At 38.4% G+C, this 27,394-nt stretch overlaps 1 protein-coding gene across 3 annotated transcripts in view; it reads left to right on the plus strand.

Annotated features, from left to right (window-relative positions):
* Positions 1 to 27,394, plus strand: part of LOC126470526 (serine/arginine repetitive matrix protein 2) — a 293,467-nt gene that overhangs the window by 206,446 nt on the left and 59,627 nt on the right. For all 3 annotated transcript variants that reach the window (XR_007586229.1, XR_007586230.1, XM_050098445.1), the window contains one exon: positions 21,758 to 21,820. Coding sequence is in view for 1 of the 3 variants with exons in the window: in XM_050098445.1 (XP_049954402.1) it covers positions 21,758 to 21,791 (34 nt within the window). In the remaining 2 variants the exon portion in view is untranslated. The remainder of the gene's footprint in view (positions 1 to 21,757; positions 21,821 to 27,394) is intronic.

The following is a 27,394-nucleotide window of genomic DNA, read 5'->3' on the forward strand; positions in this document are numbered from 1 at the left end:
AGATGCCTCCTACAGGAAAATTAAAGGAGACCTTTGGGGAAAAGAGTACCACCTGTATGAATACCAAGAACTCAGATGGAAAACCAGTCCTAAGCTAAGAGGGGAAAGCAGAAAGGTGGAAGTAGTATACAGAGAGTCTATACAAGGGAGATAGCAGTATTATGAAATGGAAATGGAAGAGGATGTAGATGAAGATGAGATGAGAGAGATGAAACTGCGTGAGGAATTTGACAGAGCACCACAAGACCTGAGTTGAAACAAGGCCCCAGAAATAGACAATTTTCTGTTAGAACTACTGATAGCCTTGGGGAGAGCCAACCATGACAAAACTTGTCCATCTGATGAGCATGATACATGAGACAGGTGAAATGCCCTCAAGACCTCAAGAGAAATATAATAATACCAATTCCAAAGAGAATAGGTGCTGACAGGTGAAAATTACTGAACTATCAGTTCAATAAGTCACAGTTGCAAAATACTAACACGAATTCTTTGCAGACAAATGGAAAAACTGGTAGGAGCTGACCCCAGAGAAGATCACTTTGGATTCCGGAGAAACGTACAAACACGCGAGGCACTACTAATCCTACAACTTCTGATAGAAAATAGGTTAAGGAAAGGCAAACCTACATTTATAGCATTTGTAGACTTAAAGAAAGCTTTTGTCAGTGTTGACTGGAATACTCTCTTTCAAATTCTGAAGGTGGCAGGGGTAAAATACCAGGCAAAAGGGGATTTACAACTTGTACAGAAACCAGATGGCAGTTATAAGAGTCGAGGGGCACGAAAGGGAAGCAGTGGTTGAGAAGGGAGTGAGACAGGATTGTAGCCTATCCCCAGTGTTATTCAATCTGTATATTGAGCAAGCAGTAAAGGAAACCAAAGAAAAATTTGGAGTAGGAATTAAAATCTAGGGAGAAGAAAAAAAAACTTTGAGGTTTGCCAATGACTTTGTAATACTGTCAGAGACAGCAAAGGACTTGGAGGAGCAGTTGAACAGAATGGACAGTTTATTTAGCATATAGCATTACACATGAACAGCAACTAAGACTTGTCGATTACATAATTTTACAAAAATATATTAATTTCATAATTTATAATTTAAAAAATAAGTCTATAAATTAATATCTAATTTGTCGATCCATTCAAGGGCTGCATCTGTCACTTCTTCAAAGAAATCTTCCAAGTTCCCATGGAAGGCTCTTCTGCTACAGCTTGTTACAATGTGATGGATCGTCTGGTGTTCATTTCCACAGCCACATTGAGAAGATGAAGCCCTTTCCAATCAGTAGACGTTTTCAGCACAGATGCCGTGGCCTGTGCGGATCTGATTAATTGTTTTCCAGGCATGTCGCATTAGTTCCAATAGTGTTCCACATATCTGTCCACTTTTTGTTGATACTGAAAGTAGCTGCCTGTAGCGATTCTGCCAATAGCACAGATGGCTGTCTAGATGTTAATCGGTTCGTTCGGAATGCATGAACATCAGAGTGCTTTGGAAGCTCGGGGATTTTAAGTAATTTTTGGTATTCCTTGAGGAGTATATTCCAGTATAGAGGAGTAAATTTGATGCAGCCTGTTTTTGTCCTCATTGCTGCATTTAGCTCCATGTCAATTTTTCTCACATGTGTGCTGTTAAGCCACACTGGGACACAGTATTCGGTAGCAGAATAGACCAGCCCTAATGTAGCACATCACAGTATCATAGCTCTTGCTCCCCACGAGGTACCACTCAGCTTCTGTATGATGTTAGTGCGTGATCTCAGCTTTGATGTGGTGTTTTCTATGTGCTTCCTGTAAGAAAGGGTTCTATCAAGAGTCACTCCTAGATATTTTGGAGAGTCTTGGTGGTGAAGGATGTGACCATTAAAGGTGACATTCAACTTCGCATTGGCCATTCTGTTGTTAAGGTGAAAGCAGCTGACTTCAGTCTTTGCGGGATTTGGCATAAGTATCCACTTTTTGAAGTATTCATCTATTGTGCTTAGATCTGCGGATAGGATCTCCTCACCAGTTTCAAGATTTCTCTATTGGGTGGCCAAGGCCAGATCATCTGCATAGATGAACTTCCTTGACCCTGTTTCAGGGAGGTCAGATGGATATAAGTTGAACAGGATTGTTGCCAAAACTGAGCCTTGAGGAAGACCATTATCAAGTTTCTTCTGTCTGCTTAGTTGGTTGCCAATGACTACTTGGTAGTATCTCTCAGATAGCGTGTTGTTTATGAGCCTGATTGTGGTTTGGCAGTGTATAACACTGTCAAGTTTGTACAAGAGCCCTTGTCTCCATACTGTATTGTAGGCAGCTGTAAGATCAATAAAAGCCACTGATGTTTTAAGGCGACGTTGGAATCCAGCTTCTATGTGTGTAGTTAAGCTGAGCACTTGGTCTGCACAGTTTCTGTTTGGTCTTAATCCTACCTGGAACCTCTTGAGAAAACTGGAATGGACAGTGTCTTGAAAGGAGAATGTAGGATGAACATCAACAAAAGCAAAATGAGGGTAAAGGAATGTAGTCGAATTAAATCAGGTGATGCTAAGGGAATTGCATTAGGAAATGAGACACCTAAAGTAGTAGATGAGTTTTGCTGTTTGGGCACAAAATAACTGATGATGGCCGAAGTAGAGAGGACATAAAATGTAGACCGGCAATGGCAAGAAAAACATTTCTGAAGAAGAGGAATTTGTTAACATTTAGTATAGATTTAGATGTCAGGAAGTCCTTTCAGAAAGTATTTGTATGGAGTGTAGCCATATATGGAAGTGAAACATGGACAATAAACAGTTTAGACAAGAAGAAATTTGGTGCGACAGAAGAATGCTGAAGATTAGATGTTTCGATCATGTTACTAATAAGGATGTACTGAATAGAAGTGGGGAGAAGAGGAATTTGTGTCAAAGTTTGACTAGAAGAAGGAATCGGTTGGTCAAACACATTCTGAGGTGTCGAGGGATCACCAGTTTAGTTGTGGAGGGTAAAACTCTTAGAGGGAGATCAAGAGATGAATACACTAAGCAGATTCAGAAGGATTTAGGTTCCAGTAGTTACTTGGAGATGAAGAGGCTTACACAGGGTAGAGCAGCATGGAGAGCTGCATCAAACCAGTCTTTGGACTGAAGACGACGACAACAACAACAACAACAACAACAACAACGATCATGTCTAAGTGCAGTGCAGCCGTATTGGGCTAAATTGTGTTCTGGGGGTGTAATGGGATGGTGTGTATGTGGGGGGGGGGGGGGGGATGTAGAAGTATGAGGGAAGGTAGGTCACCAGATTGTGGTCATACACCTCCCACCTTCATAGGTCTGGAAACTGAAGCTTGAGCAGATTGTTCCCCATTCTGTCTACCCCACTGTCACAAGAAGCAGCTACAAGGTGTTTCACAAAGTTATATGGGTCCTTCACAGCATGCCTCGTGAAGCATTGGTGATGGAGTGCACAGACATGCATGGGGAGTGTTTACTTTTCTCAAAATGTGTTAACACTACATGGAATACAGAGTTGAGCCACTAAAAACACAAATGCAAGAAACATGTTGTTCTTCCAGGAAAAGGCAGCTAATTTTTATTTCTTTCCACAGTAATGCTCAAGCAGATCAGTTGAAGGCTTCCTTCCACAATGTTAAGAGTGTCATTCAAGCCATAGGACTGTATATATTATTAGTACATACAATGAGCTGATTCCAATCAAATAATTCATTTTGATGCATACTATACCAATTTCATTTTATTCAGAAATAGCAATAGCTACAAGCAATAGGTTTACATTGTTTGTTTGTGATACACTGTGTTGTGTGGCCCCCACACCTCTCAGTTTTTGTTTTGGTTCCTGACTGTTGAATCTACAGTGTGTATCATAATTAATAGCAATAACTGACAATGGAAACAGTACAAAGTAATAGAAGCAAAAATTTTTCAGTAAACATTTGCTGGCAAATGAGCCATTGTTTTTTTTTATAATTGGACTTGTATTGCACCCATGGCCTATTTCAACAAAAACGTCTACACTACTTCATTATGGTAGCTACTAAAATTTACTGTCCACTCATATCAGCTAAAGGAGGTGTTCTACATGTCATCCTTGCATTTGGATGCAATACTGCACTTCTGTCTGCAGAGAGATGAAAATTTATTTAAACAACCCTGGATCTTGACAAGACTATAATTTTCTGGTTGAGTTCTTCAAGTGACCCCAGACTCAAAAATGAAAGAGGACAATTCAGTGGTGGCTCATAACCACACATTCACAATTATCTGGCTAACTGTTCATTTGTGTACCAATATTTTCAAGAAAATTTTCACTTCTATTATATACTTTCATCTGTGTCCCTTTTCATTGTTAATTATGATACTCCTTGTGCAGAACATGCAGTGAAGAGAAACTGCAGACCAGGCACTCTGGCTGAATTACATGTATTCTTGACAGAAGTGGCTGCTGGATGATGAAGCATAGTATCTCTATTCATAATCTTCTACAGACAATAATATCCCACTCCCACCGCTTTCACACAATTATTACAACGTGAAATGACATAGCACATTATGAAGTATAATGTAAAGTTGAAGTTCTACATTCTGGCCCAAGACAGGCCAATTGAGTCAGACCAACTGCTGTGTTATCCTGTGCCAGTGGCATCATTGGATACTATATGGAGGGGCAAGTTGTCAGCACATCACTCTCCCAGTAGTTCTCAAGTTTCTTGACCTTGGAGCCGCCACTAATCAGTTGACTAGCTCCTCAGTTGACCTCACAAGGCTGAGTAAACCCTGTACCAGTCCTCCCAACAAGGAATAATCTGTGGCAGTACTGGGAATCGAACCCTGGTCCTTCGCATGGCATCAGTTACACTGACCACTCAGCTATAGAGGTGGACATGGGGGTTGTATGGGAAATATAAAAGGGCCCAAAGAAGGGAAAATTAAGAAACAATTAAAATAAAATAAAAATATAAAACTTTAAGAATAGTGAATTACATATTGAAGAGAGTGAGAGGATGGATGGAAAAGTTTAAACCAATTAGAGGGAGGATTGGAATAAGGATAGAAAGGAAAGAAATATGTGGATTGATAAGAGAAGAAAGAAACCAAATAAAGAACAGGGCCTGCCAAATGTTCAGGTGAGGTGACAAGGTGGAACAGGAATGTATTGTGGGTTCTGGTTTCTGTTGGAGCTGGTATGAAAAACATTTGGTGACTACATGATTCACATGCATACCTAAGCACCCAGGCCCTCTCATCCAGTGATGCAACAGCAATGATCGTAGTGCATAAAATCAAAACTATAGCATCTGCGATGTTAATGTTTATGTTGTAATGCGTTGACATGAATGCCATCCCTTTCCCAACACAGCACACCAACAAATTATGCATCAAAACACCTGTTTTTGAGAGTACATTCATTTTATGTCCACGCCATCATCAGATGTTTATATGTACTTACTTATTGTGAACATTGTTTCTTAGGACATTTTATGAAAGCTATCTTAAAAACCTTCATTACAAAATACTGTGACACCATTAGTAAAGAAACAATGTTCACTACAAGTAAATAAATATAATCATCTGAAGATCGGATGCCAGGCATCTTGAAATGTCAGCATGGAAAAGTAAACACCTATAAAAACAACTGGTTGCAGCTAATTCATCACAAATTACCCTCAGTTCCAACAGTTGTAGTGTTCTAATGCACCCACAATGGACAAGAATTATTTCCTTTCTCTCTCTCTCTTTCTGTCTCCTCCCCCCCCCCCCCCCCCCCCCCCCCCCCCCTCACCCTTCACCCTGCCTCCTCCCACAAATGTGTTCCTCAGCCCAGACTGAACAGATCCAGTTCACAGGGCAGTGGTTGTCCACCTGTGTGTTAGAGGAACTGGTTCCACACATTGATGACCGATACTGGTTGTAATGTGGTTCCAGATGATGTGTGGAGAAAGTGGTATCAACTGGAATAATCAATGTCATGTTGAGCACACTTCATAACTGGTGTCCAGTTTATTACTGGTAGGTTGTTTGGTAAGGACAATCCATTTGACTGAATGACTGACTGTCATACAGTTAGTTAAAGTAAAGCATCTAATGGTGTGGCTGTGTTTGCAGATAGTTCTACATCAGGCAGAATCAGGACTGTGTTAGGTAGTGGTATATGAAACATTTTTACATAGACATATGAGATAATGGGAGGCCTAGGAATAGGCCAGGATGATATGTTGGTTAGTTGAGCCTGAGAAAGCTGCTTTTGGCAATACAGGTTGGATGTGGATTACATTATTCCTCATCTCAGCATATGAAGAAATATAATTAAATCCCATGTGTAGGCTCTGAGTCTGACTGACTGTCATACAGTTAGTTAAAGTAAAGCATCTAATGGTGTGGCTGTGTTTGCAGATAGTTCTACATCAGGCAGAATCAGGACTGTGTTAGGTAGTGGTATATGAAACATTTTTACATAGACATATGAGATAATGGGAGGCCTAGGAATAGGCCAGGATGATATGTTGGTTAGTTGAGCCTGAGAAAGCTGCTTTTGGCAATACAGGTTGGATGTGGATTACATTATTCCTCATCTCAGCATATGAAGAAATATAATTAAATCCCATGTGTAGGCTCTGAGTCTGCTACTGAGAGTTCAGGACCAGATAACAATGGCAGTGCTCCAGTGCAGTGGAATGACTGATTCCAAGGCTATTGCGCACTGGAGGCTGATACTTCTTGTCTTTAGATGCCTAGTAGAGAGAGATTCACCATATTTGGAGTGTCTGCTTGTTGTTGCAGTGCTTTCAAGGCTGTAAAATATGGACTTCGTAGTGGGGATGAGATGACATTTAAAGTTACCTCTACAACCTGTGAGCTATAGATTATTTCTTTATGAAGCACAACCGGTATTTTTGTATATAAGTTACTTTGATTGAGTAAATCTGAGTGTCTTCGAGTTGAGTAATTCCGGGTGACTTCAAGGCTGTATTTTTATTTCAGAAAATAGAACATTTTGTCAACAAAGCTGAATTGCAAAGGGTATTTTTCCACCCCATTATCTTATATGTGATGATTTTCAACTCATTCATGTTTCACAGAATCTGACGATAAGTAGTGACACCCCTCTTCTCCCATCCTTACAGGACTGTCATATTGCCCTGGTTTGATGGAATAATAATAGGAATGCCTCACATGTGGTGGGCTTGCATTGAGGAGGGTGACAATTAAAATCTTCCTTTTTGCTTCATCTGCAAAAGTCTTTTAAGAGATTGGTTGTTACGGCTGCTAAGTTTTTGGGATTAGGAACTAGCCACAGTCAGTTTGATATATTTGCAATATGAAACCCCAGTTAATGATTGAAGAAATCGACTGAAAATGCCCCAGTAATAATAATAATAATAATAATAATAATAATAATAATAAAAAAAGGTACTGTTGAAATTTTTGTCTTGAATGTGCTCCCTTCCTTTCTAGGCTACTATTAAGACGAGTTTGCTATTCCCGAAGGCATTTTAAAGCTACTGTCAGCTCCACCTGTTGAAAGATACCTGTGGATTTTGACAGACTATTGTATTCACAGTGACAAAATTACGATAGTTTCGCCAATTACTTTTGAAATGAGAATTTCTCATATAGTACTTTTCAACAAATAATCCATTCAATTAAACTGGTTCTAATAATCTAGAGAAGACATGTTAAGGACTAGTAACCTTTGATAGAACTACACCTTGTGAAACGTTGTAGTGGTCAAACTATCTTTGAATGTATGACTATATTACTTGTATGTCTGTATTCAGTGTTCTAGTAGTTTTCTTTTGTGAACTTCTCCCCTCCCTCCTTTTCATCCTGATATGTTCAGCTGTTGTAGAACAGCACACAAATTGATGGTGGTCCACCTCGGTAGCTGCGTGATCAGTGCAGCGTGTTTCTAACCGAAGGGGCCCAAGTTTGATTCTCAGCCAGACTGGAGATTTTTCCACTCGGGGACTGGATGTTGTGTTGTCCTCACGTCCGTATCAACATAATTGACATTCTGCTGTTGAGATGGCTGCATGCTCAGCTCGAAAGCCAAGAAATACATTAACAAATCTTGATGGTGAAATCACATTTCGACAGTTTAGTAAAATTGTCTCTGGCTTTCACACACAGATAGTGCTTCAAGTCCACAAGCTGTTGGCTGATTTATCTTGGCAAATGTCAACTCATATGATGACAGTGTAGCTTAAGTTGCCACCTCAGCCTATGACTGTGACATCACTCATGCCAAGTACATTATTTTTGTCATTGTATTGTAAAAATGCTCCTCCAAGTGGCAGCAGCAGACAACTAGATTCTGATATAATGTTAAAGAAGCAGTTGAGACCAATATATGAAATAAAATTATCAGTAAAGGCAGCTGCCCACAGCGACATCTTGGGACCAACGCTTCACAAAGTTGACTGGGCAGAAAGCACATGGCATGCAACTATGCATTGGTGATGTCACAGCTGATACTGCCAATATATTTATGTACTTAAACAACCTTCTGTGCCTAGGAGTTTGAGAAATTTAGTTTCATATCACTACAAAAGACTACATTTGTAAATTTGGAAGTTTTGACCACATCTTTCTATCATTTGTGAGACCTAAAACAGTGTATCTTGCCATCCTGATTTGAAATTGTGTTGTTTATAATACCAAAGATTACTCATCTTGGGTATTATACTTCTTCAACAGTTCTGAAATGCCGTAGCGTAGAAGGTTGTTATCATTTAACACAACAAATGGTAACTTATGTGGATATGTGGGTCACTGCATCATATATTTTCAGTAGTTTTCAGGGGAGGGGGGGGGGGGGGGGGGGGGGGGGGGAAGCAAACACAGAAGTAAAAGTAAGTGTATTAACTGTGAAAGGCTTGCAGAAAGGCATATTAGATTATTTGTTGTTTGAGTACAAAATGGAAATTTTTTTATGTCAGTGGTACTAAAGACTAAATGAAATTATCAAAGGACATTAGTAAATAACAACAATTTGTAGTTGCCGTGACGAGCTGCAAAAACTGGATCAGACAAAGGGAAATTTTCACTTTAGCCTCACTTCTAGTGACTTGTAAACAGCAGTCTCACATAAATAGTTTCTTGAGTCATTTCATAATTTAAATACACATAATGGTTCCACTGTAAGATTTTACAAACTCAGTTGTTTACATGTTTCTGGAAGAGTCCAGAAATTCTTTACACGAAATGATTTTTCAATAAATGTGATAGTATTCCAGACATTTACAATAAATTTTCATCATTCTGCTAAGTCATAATTTCAAACAAAATATAACTACATGTAATAAGCAAAAATTGTAGTGTTTAAAAGTGAGTGGAATGTGACCAGCGTAAGTCTGATTCGTTAGGAGACGCTATCTGTGATCAGTCAACATTGGGGATGAATTGTAACTTGAAGCCATGGACTGACTATTGAGACAAAAAGGATTTAATTTGGGAGAAAAACTAGGCCTGGATGCAAAAAAGGAGGAAAATTTGGTATTCTGGTTCCTATCTGTGTGGCACAGTTTCTGCGAAGACTGATAATTTATTTTAAATTGATAATATAAATGAGGGTTGAAAATTTAGAATTAGCTGCACTTCCTTTTTTGCAAGAATCTAAGGAAATTTCACTACTCATTCTGAAGTAGTGCTAAATCTATTGTGTGTTGCAAGTATTAGATAATATTGGAATTTTTTTCTGTATCTTTGATGGAAGGATAAACAGGACACCAGCTCGCAGGGTGTACTTTTGCTTATATTTTGTGGGAAAGGTGAGTGTGTATCCCTAAAGACGCAGCATGTGCCAAATAAAAATTTCGAGCATTATTTAATTTTATAACGTCCATACTTTCCAGAGTAGAGATTCATGATAATTCTTTCAAAAGAATTAAAAATTTGTCTCCATACTTTTATATGAAATATGATTTAAAGACTGGATATAGTGATAATGGTAATCACCAGTATATTTTCAGCAGTCTCACTTAATGCTGGTTACATTAAGACTATGTGCATAGTTTGAAACTACTGTTGTGAAAGCATACATACAAACAAAGAAGCATAGGCAGGGATGCTGGATGGGAATGTGATCCTGCAACAGATTTAATTTACCACATATATTTACAGAAGAATAATATAAGTTCAAGCAGTATTTGTTGTATTCTCTTTATCCCCTTTTATGTTGTCTCTTTGTCTCTGTAGAGCTGTACCATGTGAAGCAAGGAGAGGATGTTGGTTGGTGGCTGGTATCCTCATTCTATAACACAAACTTCACACAGTTAATAACTAGGTTCTTTATTCATAAAGAAAGAGCTACTTAACTTTAGTCTCCATATGCTGTGGTACAAGCTCTCTTCTGCATAGTCCACATAGCCTCAATGCTGTTGAAGTAAATGTCTGCTGTATTCACTATAATATTGCTATGAGCTGCCTGTCTCACTGACACACTGGAACTCCACAACGTACAGACTCGAACTAACTGGTGTAACAGGCTTGAACTAACAGGCTAAACTGGCCCTCTGGTCCACGGCAGCAATCCTAAATACTGGTGGCTGAGAGGGCATTGGCAGTGTGTTTCCAGCAAGTCTTGTCATTGGCCTCAGTCGATACTCTCATAACCTCTGTGCCACACGGTGTGCTGATGCCAGCACAGCAGTCTTATAAGATACCATTTTTATAAAACTGACATGCCAAGAAGCATGTCGGCACATTCAGATATTTGTATCAGTAGGTCAGTGAATAGTGCATAAATATATATTCTGAGCAAAGTTAACTTTCAGTAGAACTAGATAATGTTTGTTGCTATATTTCAGCAAACAAAGGAAAGGAATTTGTGAGAGAAGCAAAAATAAAAGTGGCAATGTGTAAATCGACTGTGTAACCTGTTTCACCACCACCAGAAGAATATGATACAGGGAATTCTATATGAGAGAAGTTATGATTAAAGTGCACAATATGTGCGAATAAATAAATTTGTGAAATGATTGTATTGAGTATATTTAATATGGAAAAGAGATTATTTAAGCTGAATGAGGTTTAAAATTTGAAGGTTAACATTGACTGATTGAAGGTGACAGCCCTGTACATCATTAACATGTCGAGTGATGTATCACGTGTCAGAGCTCAACAGTACAATCAGTCATGTGTAATGTAAACTAGCAGCACTTGTACTTTTTAGTAACAAAATTTTCATTCCTGTGAAAAGTCTTGACATACCACCATGATAACAACACGTAATATGATGAGAGCAATTCAGATTTTTTATATACCACAGGCAGTTTCCTGTGCTGTTCATGACAGTTTCTAGCTCATAATCCATCTCTAGCGACTTCACTATCAAAACTTTTCCTTCTTTTCTTTTGATTATTGATTCATAGCCTTACTGTATAACGTAGCTCTCAAATTTTTGTGGATCATTACACTATCTGTTAATATGACAGTGTAAAATACTGGGTGAAATACAAACACTTGTATGACTAAAGACAAACACCCACTGTCTGAAGAATGTATTGAATTGTTGATAAGTACAGTAACATTGTGTTGAACACTGTAGATCACCTTTTAAACTTGTGAATGTGTGTGGTAAAACATACTTCTGATGCTGCTGAGAGAAAGAGAGAAAATTGTGAACTTTTTCTCATGCTATTGCACATTACGGTACCTGCAATGTTACTTGATTTTTTTTCCTTGGTTAGAATTTGTTCATTTCATAGTGAAATGATATTCGTACAGACTGAACCCAGTGTTCCTGTCTCTCAGCTTATGATTGAAGATAAAGAATGAATTGAACATCCATTAAAACCTTGTTTCTCTGAATTCTTTTAAATCTGTCATTTGGTCCTCACATCTGGTTTTTTTAAATGTAACTCTACCAATAAATTTTAAACATCTGTGAATGTATTTCCAAGTATTATGCATTTTTGATTATCATGTCATTATCTAAAAACTTAACACTTCTTTCTTTCATTTGTGTGCAGAATCAGTGTTGAAGAATGAATGGAGAAGTACTGAATGTATCTTACTCACCAGAATAGACTGCTAGGTGTGACTTACAGTAGCTAAAGTTAGCTTTTAGTTGTTGGATCACTCATGTAATTAGTGTTGCAGTTTGCAACATTGTTGTACAGGATATTTTCAATATGTAGCATTGGCAAATAAATGCTTATAACACAGCTACTCTATCATCTTTATTGCTGTTAATTCTGGAGCACTGTTACATAGTTATTTTAAAACTATGTTTGTTATAATCACAGATATCTATGTTTCTCGTAGGGAAGCTGATGCACAATATTGTTCATGAAATTTGCAACAGCATGAAGATGGCGAATAAGAAGTGGAAAACTTTCAACATATTCAGAGCTGCGTATGACACCTAATTTATCAGAATTACAGCATTATTGCCTATATGGAGCAGAACCCTTTGAATGGCTGTAATAGACAGGTGTGAGCACCATTCTGAAAGTTTTAAGGAGGACAGGGTTCTGGCCCATAAGCATACTTCCAAGACTGACATAGAATAGCACGTCACCGTAAAATATCTTTCAAGTTTTAACAATGGACGTCTGTTAGGAGCTATGAAAGAGCAAGGTCATCATGCTATGTATGGTTTTCAGTTGCTGTCATAAGTGAAGTTTAAAAAGTAACATTTGTGAAGAATATACTTTTTACAGTTTTAGAGTGGATGTGAGTGCAGTCAGTCATTGTTGTCAGTGATTACTTTTTCTATTTGAAAATTTTTCTTTTTCTTCTTCCACAGCCACATTATTTAATTCAGTCTATGAATGTGGGCAGAAAAGAAACTCTATTGAAGATCAAAATTTGATTTGATGTCCATCAGTAATCATTACAGGAAAAATATTTTATACTTGGAGAATGATTCCAAACAATTAATGCTTGCTGCTTTTCAGAGCATCTCCAGTGCAGTCCTAAGATTGGGCAATAGTAACATCTTAAAGTTGTTTATAACAGACTTCCTGTTGTAAATGTTTTCAGTTAGCAAATACCAGGGACAGGGAGAGAAAGACCATCATTTGAAGGTCTCTTAACAGATGAACAATAACACCAATTCCACCTGGTCAAAATCACTATTCACCATTGTAAGTGATGACCAAATATGAAATTACCCAAACTGCACAAAAAAGCATCACTTTTTTGAAACCCCATAATTGTCTCCCATTGCGAAACGTAAGTTTGAAATTTGGGTCAAATGTGCCTACAATCTTTCTCTTTGGCGGTGCAAAAGTGTGGTGCCCTGCAATGTCACCCTCGGGCTCGGTGATGCTTCAAACAGCAAGGAGTTTGTGTGTATATATATGTGTGTGTGTGTGTGTGGGGGGGGGGGGGGGGGGGGATGCAGGCCACAACTCAGAATTTCATGTGATGTGTAAGTTGGGTTAATTAGGTCATATTAGTATGGCATTTCATCACAATTCTGCCTAATGTCATTGTGGACTATCACATGATGGGAAGGTCATCACACTCACTCTTTCCCACATTTCACCACTTCATTTGATGTCTCTGTGATGGAGGTCAGAACTGCAACACTCAGCATTGAAATCGTGTGGTTTTTTTTTATATGTGGGTGGGGCAAACATTTCAGACACACCACCACTCAGAATTGACACGAAAAGGCCTCAGGGGGTGGTGATGCATAAAGGTTGTCAATGAAACCATCCCATCCATTCACTTTGGGGCATTGATTCCCACACATTTCATGGTTGAAAACGATGGTTCACAGTGCAATGAGTAACAGGATGATTTCATTGACAATCCTCGACACTGCTGCCCCCCCCCCCCCACCCCCCACCCCTTTTCTTCAGATGATTCAACCCATTCTAAGGACATTGTGGGGCTGCAACCCCATTGAACATAATCTGACACCTTTGGAGTGTAGTGTGATCACAGTTTTTGCTCTGGTGTACAGGTTGTAACTGTTAGGACTGTTCAAAACCATTTGATGAAATTTGAATGTGGTCTGAAGCAGCAAAGTGTGTTTATGATTTTCCAGTACTTCTGTGACATGATCATAGAAGTGTGCAACTTTGACATGTGCATGAATAAACTAGCAAAGGATCCCTCTTAGATCCTCTCATTCGGCAAGACTCTTAAGTGCCATCCATGCACCTTTGTTCAGCATCTTAAAAAATTTTTCCACTTGTCGACATCTTGCATCGTTGGGCCTGAGGGTAACATTGCAAGACACGTTTAACCCACATTTCAAAATTACTTGTTGCAATGGGAGACAATTATGGGGTTTCAAGAAGGTGATTTTTTTTCCCATTGTATTTGTGTGGTGTACCTTTATAAGCTTGAAAAGGACTTATTTTGAATTTGCATTGAATGTTATTCCTTAGTGACTCATTCAAAGTCTGTCGGATATGATGTCACAGTGTGTGTACTATATAATCACAATTCATGGTGGCCTTCCCAGATACTGATTTTTGGCTCAAAACATTGTTTTAATATGTTCCTCTTTGGCCAGAATTCTCATATGCTCTAACAAGGTGGTCTGCTTAGTCAAAAAGTTGTGTTTGACTGGCAATAAATTTTCCTCATTGTGAGGCTTGATATATTGTTCATTGTGTGGTGCAGCATTGAGAAACTGTTAGAACAAGTTCTCCACATAACTATTACTACATTAACACAGAATAGTACAAATACATATTGTATTTTTTGGTTTTAGGCCCCTCTTGTGCAGTTGCAGTTTTACAAGTATTATAGAACATATACTGTCTTATGATTGCATAAGCCTGTAAATGATAGAACATGTAACTACCATTATTTCCTGCCATTGAATCACTGTATGTATGAGTTAATATGGCATGGGTATCACTTGGCTCCAGGTCTACCACTTGACATCATGTCTTGCTGTCTGGAAAATGCAATGCTGTGGAACAACACCTAGAAGAATAGGATGAAGTATTTAACAGAGAAAACCATAAACATTTTGGCCTATGAAAGACAGTCATGGCCTCAGTCTTGGGTGTTCATAATATTCTATTTGAACATGGGAAAAGCAACATGGAACGGTCAGTTCAAACATTTTAGTGGTGTTCTACCCAACAGTAGGTGTATGTCAAGTACATGAATGTTCGAAAAACAGCAGTGGCCAAGAAGACCTTTACAAATAAGCGCTAGATCTTGTATGAAGAGCCACAAATTATGGTCCACACTCCCAATTATTTGGGCTGACTGTGGATGAAGCTGTGGGAATTTGAATGTATGTTAAAAATTGCAGTAGGTACACAAGCTACACAGTAATCTGTGGAAGTAAGTGCTTCACACTGAGAGACTGCAAAAACACATCATATGAAAGTCCATGAGACAGTGTGAGGCCTGTAGATTCCAGCTCTCTTTGTCATAGTCACTTAATTGCTTTTCTGATCAAAACAATGGCGGATATTTCCTAAGTCTGGAAATTCTGTCACAGTTTGAGAGAGCAACAAAGAATCCAAAAGACATTTGATATATGGGACAAGCTTTATGAGAAATAGAAATCAACAGAAGTCTTCCATTTGCTAAGTGGAATGACAAGTGACATATTGGATTGGTGCATAAGTTGATAGTGTTTTTGTTTTGCACATTGGTAGTCCAGTTGCTACTTGAATTTACATGTAGTTTTGTCATTTGGGGATAGTAAGTGAAGCTGTGGATACTAGAAAATGGACTGCCACATGGAGAAATCGGATTTCCAACATAATTTTCTGCTTGAGTTCAATAGGTGTGTGATTGCAGTGGAGGCAACCAGAAACATTTTCGCCCTGTATGGTGATAATGCCATTGAAAAGAGCATGGAAAGGAAATAGTTTCCTTGTATTAAGGAGTATAATTTTGACATTAGTGACTATCCACATTCAGGAGGACCTTGGGGGTTTGATGAAGATTGTTTAAATGTGTTAATCCACAATGAACCACAGCAGTGTACTTGGTAAAGTGGCAGATGTGATGAACAGTGATCATTCCATATTGATGTGACATTTGCATAAAGTGGGGAAGGCTCAAGAAATGGATGTACAGGTACCACATACTCTAAGCCAAAGTCAAAACAATCAGTAGGTGGCCATATGTGCACCTCTGCTTGCTTGTCGTCAGTTGGTTTGTGAACAGCACTGACCATTCATGTCCTGTATTGTTACTGGTGATGAGAAATAGTGTCCTTATGCTAACAGAATGAAGAGAAAAGAATGGTTGAGCCCAAACAAAGCAGCAACTTGCTGTACCAAGACCTACATGCACCCACAAGAGAGGATGTTACGCATCTGGTGGAACAACAGCGGGGTGGTGTACTATAAATTGCGTCCCTGAGGTGTAACCATCACTGCTGACATTTACTGTCAACAACTGAGGCATCTTGCAAACACAGTCCAAGAACAACACCTAGGAAGACTGCGTGAAGTGATGTTACTCCACGATAACACCTGCCCACATTCTGCTAGACTGACGGAAATCTCTATACAGGAGTTGGATTGGAAACTCATTCCACATCCACCTTATTCACCTGATTGTCACCTATTCCACTCTCTATCAAACAACCTTCAACAAACTTCATTTCCAGATGAAAATGGGCTCCAAACATAGCTCGATGAGTTCTTCATCCCAAAATCTTGTGATTTCTGCAGTCATGGAATCAAAAAGTTACCCCAATGTTGGTGGACAGTTGTACATAGTGAAGGAGAATATATTATTGATGACTAAAGTCTCTGTTGTGTGTATTTGTTGTGTATATTAAACTTATGGAAAAATGCTACGTACTTGTGCACTAACCTAATAGCACATAATGCATTTATAATTTTGAGAAACAAGGTTCATGTCACTGTCCAGTCATTCTGTTTCAGAGTTTGTACTGTTTGCCACATCACTCTACACAAATGAAATAACAGTACTTTCAATAAAGCTGTAGGTTTCCAAATATCTCATAGACTTTACATTTGTTCGCAATGTCTTTTACCAGGTTAAAAAAAAAAAAAAAAAAAAATCTTCAAGATTCATGAAACTGCTCTGTGTCCATTACAGCAGGAGTAAATTGAAGTGATGTAATTTTGTTTTTATGAGGGAAATGGTGGCAATAAATGATGTGTCTACGACTTGCAAATGGCGAATGAGTTACACTGTCTTCAGATACTTTTAGTTTCATTTGACATACATAGCTTTTTATCACATCACTGGTAATTTTTCAGTCTCATCTCCAATTTTATGTATTATGATGATTGATTTAACCCTTTCTTTAGCTCAGAATTTTTCTGTTGCTTTTTCATTTTGCTTCCAGTTAATGTTCTTTTGGTGGTATTCCATGTGTTTTCTCTGTTTCTGCCTGTAATATCAATATTGTTGGTTTGACACAATGCTGTTCCTACATTTGTGAACATTATTGGGTTAGCCAGTCTGTATACTTGTATTGGAAATAAACTGATTTAATAAATCCAGTGCTCTTATTTCTCCATGGTAAACTTCATATGAAGAAGACCGAGTGATTAAAAAGATAAATGCATTACAGTATGAATGTGGAGTGTTGACAAAAAGTTGAAATGATAATTTAATACACACAATTTTCTTTCCATACCACGGCTAATATTCAACAACCTATTCCTTTAGTTCATCCTTTATTCTCTGCAAGACCCTGAATCCATTTACAATATGTCTAGATAAATAATATTTTTATTTTGTCATTAATCTGCAGTAGTTATATGTTGCATTTACACATATTTTGATTTGTTTTCTATTTATTTAATAATTTTTCACAGTGCAGAAAATGTTCTGAAGATATTATGAGAGTTAATATTATCACAGTTATTTGATTTTAGAGACACTTCCTTAACAATCAACTAGTCATTCTGTTCAGTGCCTCATATTTCTGTGGTCCGTTAAACAATAACCACTCTTCACCTACCTATTCATATTTTCTACTATTTGTGGTAGATTATTTATTATAACTGGTAGTACAGGCTTCATGCAACCCATTTTCTTTTCCAGAATGTCAAAAATTCTCTATAAGCGTTCATGAACAGTGTACCATCACTTATCATGTATATCTTACTTTTCATTGTACAAGCACTTTCTCATTGTACTCGTCCCTATGTTTTACTACCATCAGACATCAAGTTAAGATACTGTTGTTAATTTCAGCTGCTATGATCATTTATTGATTCCTTCATCTTGCAGACCTTATACTCAACCAAAGTTAAAAGACTGCAATGCAAACTGTATATTTCATTTTGTTAAGCAAACATTACATACCACATACAAATGTATGCAAAGCATCCACTGTAATTTCTTCCCTGGAACAGAATCTTGAGAGTTGAGACCAATTTACAGATACTGTCAGTTTATGTTTTACTTTGTTGTCAGAGCCACCACCTCACCTCTGCTTGCACTACTTCATCACTATCAGAGTGAAGTCCTTAAAGGTGTTCTTTTAGTTGGGACTTTGTGGAGGGTGAGCAGTGACAGTGCACCCAAGACATCAGATTGTTGCAGATGTCAGAGCACTCATGTGTGGTGTGGCATTGTCATGCTAGAAGAGAGGGTGCTCCACATGTGGATGAACTCTTCGAATTCAAAACACGGTTACAGCATGTCGTTTCTCATGCACCAACAAAGTTACGTTACACACTGACATGTCACATGTTACAATTAGGAGCCTTTTCATGGCATAGGGCCCCAAATATGTAGACATGAAGAATAAATATGTAGAATGTTAATAATGTTTGTTTTATGTTAAAAAACTGGAGGCCTTACATTTCAGCACACACTCGTATGTGCAGGCAGAGTAGGTGGCTTGTACTTGCAAAGGGAGGCAGAGGGGTGGGGCTCATTAAAGGACCACTAAAAAATACACAAAGAAAATATACAGCTAGAAGGTGGAGGATCAGCATTAAGAGAAAGAGTTAATGAAAGAAAGATAAGGAGTTAGCATGGATAAAGAAGGGAACAGGAAGTGTGGTATTGATTTGTGGCCAAGGGGTTCGAGCGGGTTGAGAACAGAAAAGGTGACGGACTGAGACTATCACAGAATGAGACCAGTGACCAGGGGGAGGGAGGGGGGGGTGGGAGGGAGAGAGAGAGAGAGAGAGAGAGAGAGAGAGAGAGAGAGAGAGAGGAGCAGCTACTAGTTAACCATGTAATATTCAGCAGCAGGATATGCAATTGAGCAGTCTACAGTCAACTTGACCCATAGCCACAGTTTGAAAATGAAAATGGAAATTCCTTTGATTGATTAATTTGTTTATGGTAATCCTACATATGCCATGAAGTGGATGTATGATAGGATTGATTTCACAGGAATATGACCAAGGAATAGGACTGATTTCACAGGAATATGACCAAGGGAGTAGGGATGTGGAGGGCATGAAGCATACAATGATGTCGACTGGATTACAATTTTGGGGAGAAATGGGAAAAAATAAGAGTGAAGACATCCCTCGTTCCAAGACACACCACTTTGTAGTCAAAGCCTTGGCAGTGAACATGTTTCAGTCGTTTCAATCCCAGGTAGTATTAAATCATGAAGTGTTTACTCCTTTGCAACTGTTTCTGAAGGTAGTTTTGGCTTAGGAAGGCCTAAGCAAAACCTTTGCATACTAGTTGAGGTTCTTTTGGATGGAAATGGGTGGCAGCTGTCTAAGTAGAAGTATTGGTAGGTTTGATGGCACCAGGGGTTCATATAGAGTCAGATTGGAGGTTGTAGGGGGGAGAGAAAAAGAGGAATTGAGGTTCTACACACACAAGCATGTGGATAGGATGTCCTTGGCCCTGAGTCCACACTATAAATGGGGCCAGTTTGAGAACATTTGTGCACATGAGCAACATATCATTTGGCACCCCACCCTCCACCTTTTCCCTCATACATTTTCATCTACATCAGTTTTCACTAGTAACTACTTATACAAATCTTGCACCTTGCGCATCTCTCAACTTGGTGCCCCAAGTGGCTGCTACTAGTTGTGGTATGTGCTGTATGGAAATTTTACAGCTGTGGCACCTCTTGTGCCCCTCTCGACTCGGCACCCCAAATGGCGGCTTGTGTTTCTTTGGCCTTAAACCAGCTCTGATGATAAGGGAGGTTGTATGTTTGGTGTTTGCTGGGCATAGACAGAGTAGTGACTGAATATGGTAAGACGATTGGCATTGAGATGTAGATGACACTGACAATGACAAGCAGAGCACCAGGTTGTAAAGGGACAAGAACCGTGAAGAGCCAGTGAATAAAGTAGTTTATGCCTTTGATAGGTAGAGTAGGCTTTTGGTTATAATTTGATGGTGTTAGACCAGAAAGGTAGATCTTTTGATAGGGGCCCAGTAACCAGTCACAATTGGTTATCAAAGGTGGTTGCAATTAGGGACTTTGGGAAACCTGTGGAAAGATGATGTCAGGGGAGTGAGAAGAAAGCCAGGCCCCGGAGAGAAGTTTTGAGAAGAGCATAAGGATTTCAAAAGAAAGTGGGTGGTGGTCTGCTTGATTTCTGGGATGACATCACTGCAGAGCACTTGTAGGTGGAAGTATTCAACAACTGACACTGACTGTCAGCCACAGTCTGTGAGAGTCATTATAACAGTGGTAGTGCCTTTGCCTTTTGGGAGAATGATCAGGTCATGGTCAGGATATCATCTGGATATGTGTTTTTTTTTCTGTGGGTTCCTTAAGGGAAATGCTGTGATGGTTCACTGAAAAAGAACACAATCAGTTCCATTCAGCAGTCCAAACTTTTGCTCATTTTCTACTGACCTTGTCATGAACGAGATGATCAACTTTAATCTTCCTTTCCCTTCTCACTCAAGCATTGTGCTTTCTCCTTTGGGAGCAGTCAGTCAATAGGACAGCAACATTTTTCATTCCACATACAACAATAAGTGATTATTTAAACACACACTTATTCTAAATGTTTGATAGTAATAAGTGCTGAAGATCAAGCTGTTTCAGCACCAACAATAAACCAACAGTGATAAATGCATTGCTTCTCCTGGTATCAAGAGTTTTTGCTTACACATATGCCGCTTAAGACTGGTGATATCACTGCTAAAAAAGAACCTTGCAGTAACTATCTAGAAAAGCTGGGTAATTGTGATTAAACAAAGGCATTCATCATTTACCATTTAAATCACCTCTGCATTTAAAATTGGGTACCAAATTGTTATTTTATGGAACAAATGTTTTTTTACAGGAAATCATTGGCAGGAAAAATAAATGTGTTTCATTGGAGACTAATGAAGGAACACAGTGGGAACATTTCATTTCAAAAATCTGAATGCAGTGCGTTCCATGTGTGTGTAGTAGATCATTAGTTTCACCATTATTCCAACATGATTGACTCTTTATGGCTTTTTTCCCCTCAGCTTCATACTCGTCCTTTGGATACAAGAAAAGATGACAAAAGTTCATCAATGATGGTTCATATACACTGAAACCAAATTGATGCAACTGTTTTCCAGGTCATACCCCATCTCCTTCTCATACTCCCTCTTCCCTCCTCTCCCTTCTAACATCTTCCACCCTCCCCTCCCCCCCTTCCCCCTTTCTTTTCTGTTCCCCCTCCCTTCCCACTTTCTTTTCCGCCCCCCCTTCCTTCCCCCTTTCTTTTCCGTCCCCCTCCCTTCCCCTCTTTCTTCCCCCCCCCTCTCTCTCTCTCTCTCTCTCTCTCTCTCTCTCTCTCTCTCTCTCTCTCTCTGTGTGTGTGTGTGTGTGTGTGTGTGTGTGTGTGTGTGTGTGTTTTCTATAACTCATTTACTTCATGTTCATGTACAATTGGTACAGTAAAGTATTTCTCTTGTTTCAGATCACCAGATAGTACAACGCCCATCAGTAAATGAGGGATTCACAGACACAATCCACGGAAAAGGTAAGATAAATGAAGTACAAATAAAGTTTGTAAAAATTTATGTTCTTATTAACAAAACATTTACTGTATATCTTTCTGGAATTTATGTTCTTATTAACAAAACATTTACTGTATATCTTTCTGGGAGTTGATGTCCAAGTGAACTCCATATGTGGTAAAAGTTTCAGCTCACTTTTGTTTCCATGGGAAAAATTTGATGAAAGAAGGAACGCTCACAAGAAACAGGGTTTAACAAATGCAAAATTTTTCACAGTGTTGTAGATAAATGTTATGCCAGTATGGAAAAAATGAATTTATGTATTTCATTGATTACATAACCATCTATTTCTGTAGTCTAATCCAAGACCTGCTTTCCTGAGTTAGATTTTCTATAATTTGCCCCATGCCATTTATGTAAATGGTGAAGAATTCATATTCACCTATTCCATAATATTAGTTGTTATTGATGTGTGGAAATTTTAATTCTGTCTTCCGATTCCACTACTTCTAACAAGTGAGTTGTCTACTGTAGTTAGCACCTGCAACTTTAATAATATTGAGAAGTTTCTGGTAGTCCCCAGAGATATGAAATTACTTCAGGCTGTGCTGGTGAACAATCTGCCTCATGTTTACATGAAGCTTATAGCAAAATGCACTTATCTTGAAGAAAAATGGGTATTTATATTTAAAAACAAAGATGATGTGACTTACCATACAAAAGCGCTGGCAGGTCGATAGAAACACAAACAGACACATACATACACACAAAATTCAAGCTTTCGCAACAAACTGTTGCCTCATCAGGAAAGAGGGAAGGAGAGGGAAAGACGAAAGGAAGTGGGTTTTAAGGGAGAGGGTAAGGAGTCATTCCAATCCCGGGTCCTTTCCGCTCCCGGGATTGGAATGACTCCTTACCCTCTCCCTTAAAACCCACTTCCTTTCGTCTTTCCCTCTCCTTCCATCTTTCCTGATGAGGCAACAGTTTGTTGCGAAAGCTTGAATTTTGTGTGTATGTATGTGTCTGTTTGTGTTTCTATCGACCTGCCAGCACTTTCGTATGGTAAGTCACATCATCTTTGTTTTTAAATATATTTTTCCCGCGTGGAATGTTTCCCTCTATTATAAAAATGGGTATTTGTTTGATACAGCAGTTTTGTACGCCAGATTCCCAATTACTGAAAGAGCATAGCCTCTCCATCTCAGCCTTGTATACCATATTGAAAATTGGGCCTAGTAGCATTGAATGTAATGCTGAAAAATCTTCTGTTGATGATAAAAAAATGATATTTTATCAGAAATTGGGTAACTGTATAATGGAGTTTCTTTGAAGTGTCAGGTATCCCACTTGCTAATAGCACACCACAAATAAAAGTGGCTGAGAACTATTTTTGCTGCTTCATGTTTGTGTTGTGATCAATATACACCTCATTACAGTGTTTACTCTAATTGGTTATGTGATGACAATAAGAACTAGGCACTGTTAATTGGGATTTTGAACTTTCGCTGTTGATTAAAGAGAGAACTTTTTGTAATCATACCGAGTAAAACATGATCTTTCAGAGGAGGAAAGTGCATGTAGGAAATTCAGAAATCAAACAGTAACCTTTTCATATCATAATTTCTCATTGTCATGACTCTGTAACCTCTATCAATAATCTTTGAAATTTGACATTAGGATAACGTCATGGTACAACAAATCCCTTGTATACTCTATTACAGATTTCATATTTTTCCAAAATGGGTTACTTTGTCTTTTATTGCTAGACAGTACTATTCAGCTGAAATGGGTAACAAAACAGCATTTGAAATCAGCTGATGGCTTGAACAGAAAACTACAGAATGGGGACAAGCATTTGTAGGTGAAGTAAACCAATATATTAGAGCTTATTTTTATTCCAGTCAGTAATTGCAAAGGAAATGCATAGAAAACATACCTAGTTGGTTGGTGTGTAACAAAGCAATTCTAACACAAGTAACAAATTTTATGCCTACATATATATTTATGTTAAGTCACTATTAATGCAAATTGGTTGATAAGTTATTAAGTTATTTATTATACAGCAGCAACTTGGAATTTCCCAACAGTTTCATGTCGTCGTCTTATGAGAATATTGGGAGTACAGCTGTGTGACAGAATTCAAGACTGGGGGTAAAAAGTGAATTCAGTGCAGAACTATAATTCTAACGTCAACACCACAATTGGTTCATAGTTTATAACTGTTATCTGAACTGCACTGGTTCATGTTCAAAACATCTCTCCCAATAAGTATGTGATAACAAAATTCATATTTACTTGAAATGGAACACACCTTCAGCCTTTGGATACATGTTTTTTCTGCACATAAGAGTTTGTCATTGCGACATATTTAGCTTTGACATAATAATAGTATCTCATGATGAACTGTTTAGTGCATATTTGCCCACCTTCCATTATTTGTTTTATTATGGTACATCAACATTATTGTCAAACCACTCTTTAGTAGAGGACACCTAGTTGATTCGCAGTGTGTTACGGTTCCCTGGAAGTTTGCCTATGATCTTATTGGCATATCCTTCTTATAACCTCACAGGCTTTTCGGTTTTCATTTCTTGCACATAGTGTTTTCATTAGTTTTGCACATAGTACAAATTTGAGATTTGTTTTGAGCAGCCTGTAAATGTCAATCATTGGTATTCTTTTCAATTTGAGAGATGTGAAAGCAACAATTGCTACCGAAGGAATCATGTTGCTTGTTTGGAGAATTGTTAATGGACGTGTCCAGTATACCTACTGGCACTTTAAACACACTCTGGGCTTTATATTAACAGTTGTCGTATAAGACTTTACAAGAGCCAAAAAGATTTATCTACCACATTTGATAGATACCAGTGTCTGACCTAGTAATAGAAGCCTCAGATTTGGAATTCTGACAGCAGATACTTTGGATGGATTTAATTCCATAAATCTGGATGGGCAAAACATTCACTATCATAAATGTTAACTTAATATAGCTGTACCGGTGTGGTAGAAGTAAAGCAACAGTCAGTGTTGTGTTCTGTGATGCATATACAATTAAATCATTTAGAACAAATAATGTGGGAATAATAATAATAATATGCATGCCCTTCTCTGTAAGTGGATGTATAACTATAGTCACACATGAAGGACAAGGTAAATACTTGCAGATTATATGCCGGAGTATGTAATCGTAATCATGAGCTCTGAAAAGTAGCTGAACATAGGTGTTCGCAATATCCATCAATACACTGTGCTTCACACAACGAGCACATTTTGAATTACCCCAAATCCACAAACTTCTGCAACTACTTTACAATCCAGATCTGATCCCATTTGAGTTTTCTCTTGTTCAATAATCCAAAGTTGCTGCTTGTGAGCATCATTTTACTCACTGTATGTGGCTGTGAGTGTCAAGAAAATATTTGAGAAAAAAACTGTCTGAAGAAGACATTTAATGGAGCTTTCACTAAGTGGTTTGAGATATTGCTTTGCTAAATGCTGATTGAAGGACACTGTTTTGAGAAACTGTGAATATAGATTAGAAATCAGTAATTCACATTACTTTTTCAAAACTTTGTATTTTAGATACAGACAAGGTGAGAGAGGTCAGAGCATGTACAGAGATATAGAGTCAGTCATTGGCCATTCATTTAATATATGAGTGGAACTGGAAAATAAGTTATGTGGAATTGGATCATGTTCCCTCTGCTATCCACACCATAGCATCTTGTAAAGAACATATACAGATGTAGATGTAAAGCTGGTTATGCTACTATCATTATTTTACTCATACAGAAGGTATTTCTAATTAATTATTTTCACGTCAGTAGAAAGAACTAAAAAAGAGAGAATAAATACCACAAAGGGATACAGGAGAAATGTGAATGAATGAAGAGAGTGAGAAATACGAAAAATGAAAATGGTACTACTAAGTACATATGCAGCTAATACACCTATACTCTGCTAAGCAACGTGGGTATGTGTGATTTATTATTATTTGTCCTTTCCCCTATTCCAAACAAAGATACCAGTAGTCTACTCAGCTCTTATATGGATTTTTAATTCATTAAAATTCTTTAGTAACTTTGATGTGCTAGGGGTCTAGCACTCAGTCTTCAGGCCACGAGTGGCCTACCTGGACCATCCGACCACCGTGTCATCCTCAGTGGAGGATGCGGATAGGAGGGGCGTGGGGTCAGCACATCGCTCACCAGGTCGTAAGATGGTATTCTTGACTGAAGCCGCTACTATTCGGTCAAGTAGCCCTGCAATTGGCATCACAAGGCTGAGTGCACCCCGAAAAATGGCAACAGTGCATGGCGGCCTGGATGATCACCCATCCAACTGCCGACCATGCCCAACAACGCTTAACTTCAGTGAGCTCATGGGAAACGGTGTATCCACTGCGACGAGGCCCTTGCCCGCTAGGGGTCTAGAGGGAGAAATAATATTCATCAATGTTGTTGTTGTTGTTGTTGTTGTTGTTGGTTTTATTCCAAAGACTGCCTTGCTACAGTTATCAAATGCCATGCTAGCGTCTACATCTCTGCATAACTACTGCAGCCTATATCCATTTGAATCATATACAGCCAAGCTTTGCTCTTGTTCAATTGCCTGTTCCTTGATGCTTCAGGAAGTGTTTCCAATTAACCCCTTCTTTTAGTCAAGTTGTGCTATTCTTTCTTCCCCAATTTGATTCAGCACCTCCTCTTTAGTTTCTGTACCTACACATCTAATCTTCAGAATTCTTGTGTAGCACCATATTTCAAAAGTTTCTATTCTCTTCTTGCTTGAACTCTTTATTGTCCATGTTTCACTTTCATGCAAGGCTACATTCCAGACAGATACCTTCAGGAATGACTTCCTAACATTTAAGTTTATGTTCAATTATAACAAATTTCTGTTTCTCAGAAATGCTTTTCTTGATATTGCCAGTCTGCATTTTATATTCTCTCTACTTTACCCATCTTCAGTTATTTTATTGCCTTAAAACCAAAACTCATCAACTATCTTTAGTAACTCATTTCCTAATAAAATTCACTCAGTATCACCGAATTTGATTCAATCACATTCCCGTTGATACCCATTATCTAACCTCTTTTCAAGAATATTTTTGTCAGGACTAGCACTCCTGAGGATCTCCATAGTTCTGAGGGAGTGTTGTCTGCCGAAGGTGCCTTGTTTTGACATACGTTGTTCAGTGTTCTGTCAAATTCTTCTCACATTATCATATTTCCTATCTCCCCTTCGTATACTTACTCTTCTCGTTCCATGATATTGTCTTCAAGTTTGTTTCCTTTGTATAACCATTCTGCATATTCCCTACACATTTGTGTTCCCTTCTTTGCAAAGTATTGGCTTGCCATCTGAGCTCTTAATATTCATTTAGGTGTGTGTCATTCCTCTGAAGGTATCTTTCCTAAAAGTGGGCTCTGTCTTCCCCATAGTAATGCATGCTTCTACAGCTTTGCATTTCTCATCCAGCCATTCCCACTTCGCCTTTTTTGCAGTTTCTCTCAGTCTCTGTTTTTAGATGCCTGTATTTCCTTTTGCATGCTTCATTGCAGCATTTTTATATCTCCTACGTTTGTCAGTTA

The sequence above is a fragment of the Schistocerca serialis genome, chromosome 3 (assembly GCF_023864345.2).
Source record: "Schistocerca serialis cubense isolate TAMUIC-IGC-003099 chromosome 3, iqSchSeri2.2, whole genome shotgun sequence".
Taxonomy (NCBI): Eukaryota; Metazoa; Arthropoda; class Insecta; order Orthoptera; family Acrididae; genus Schistocerca; species Schistocerca serialis.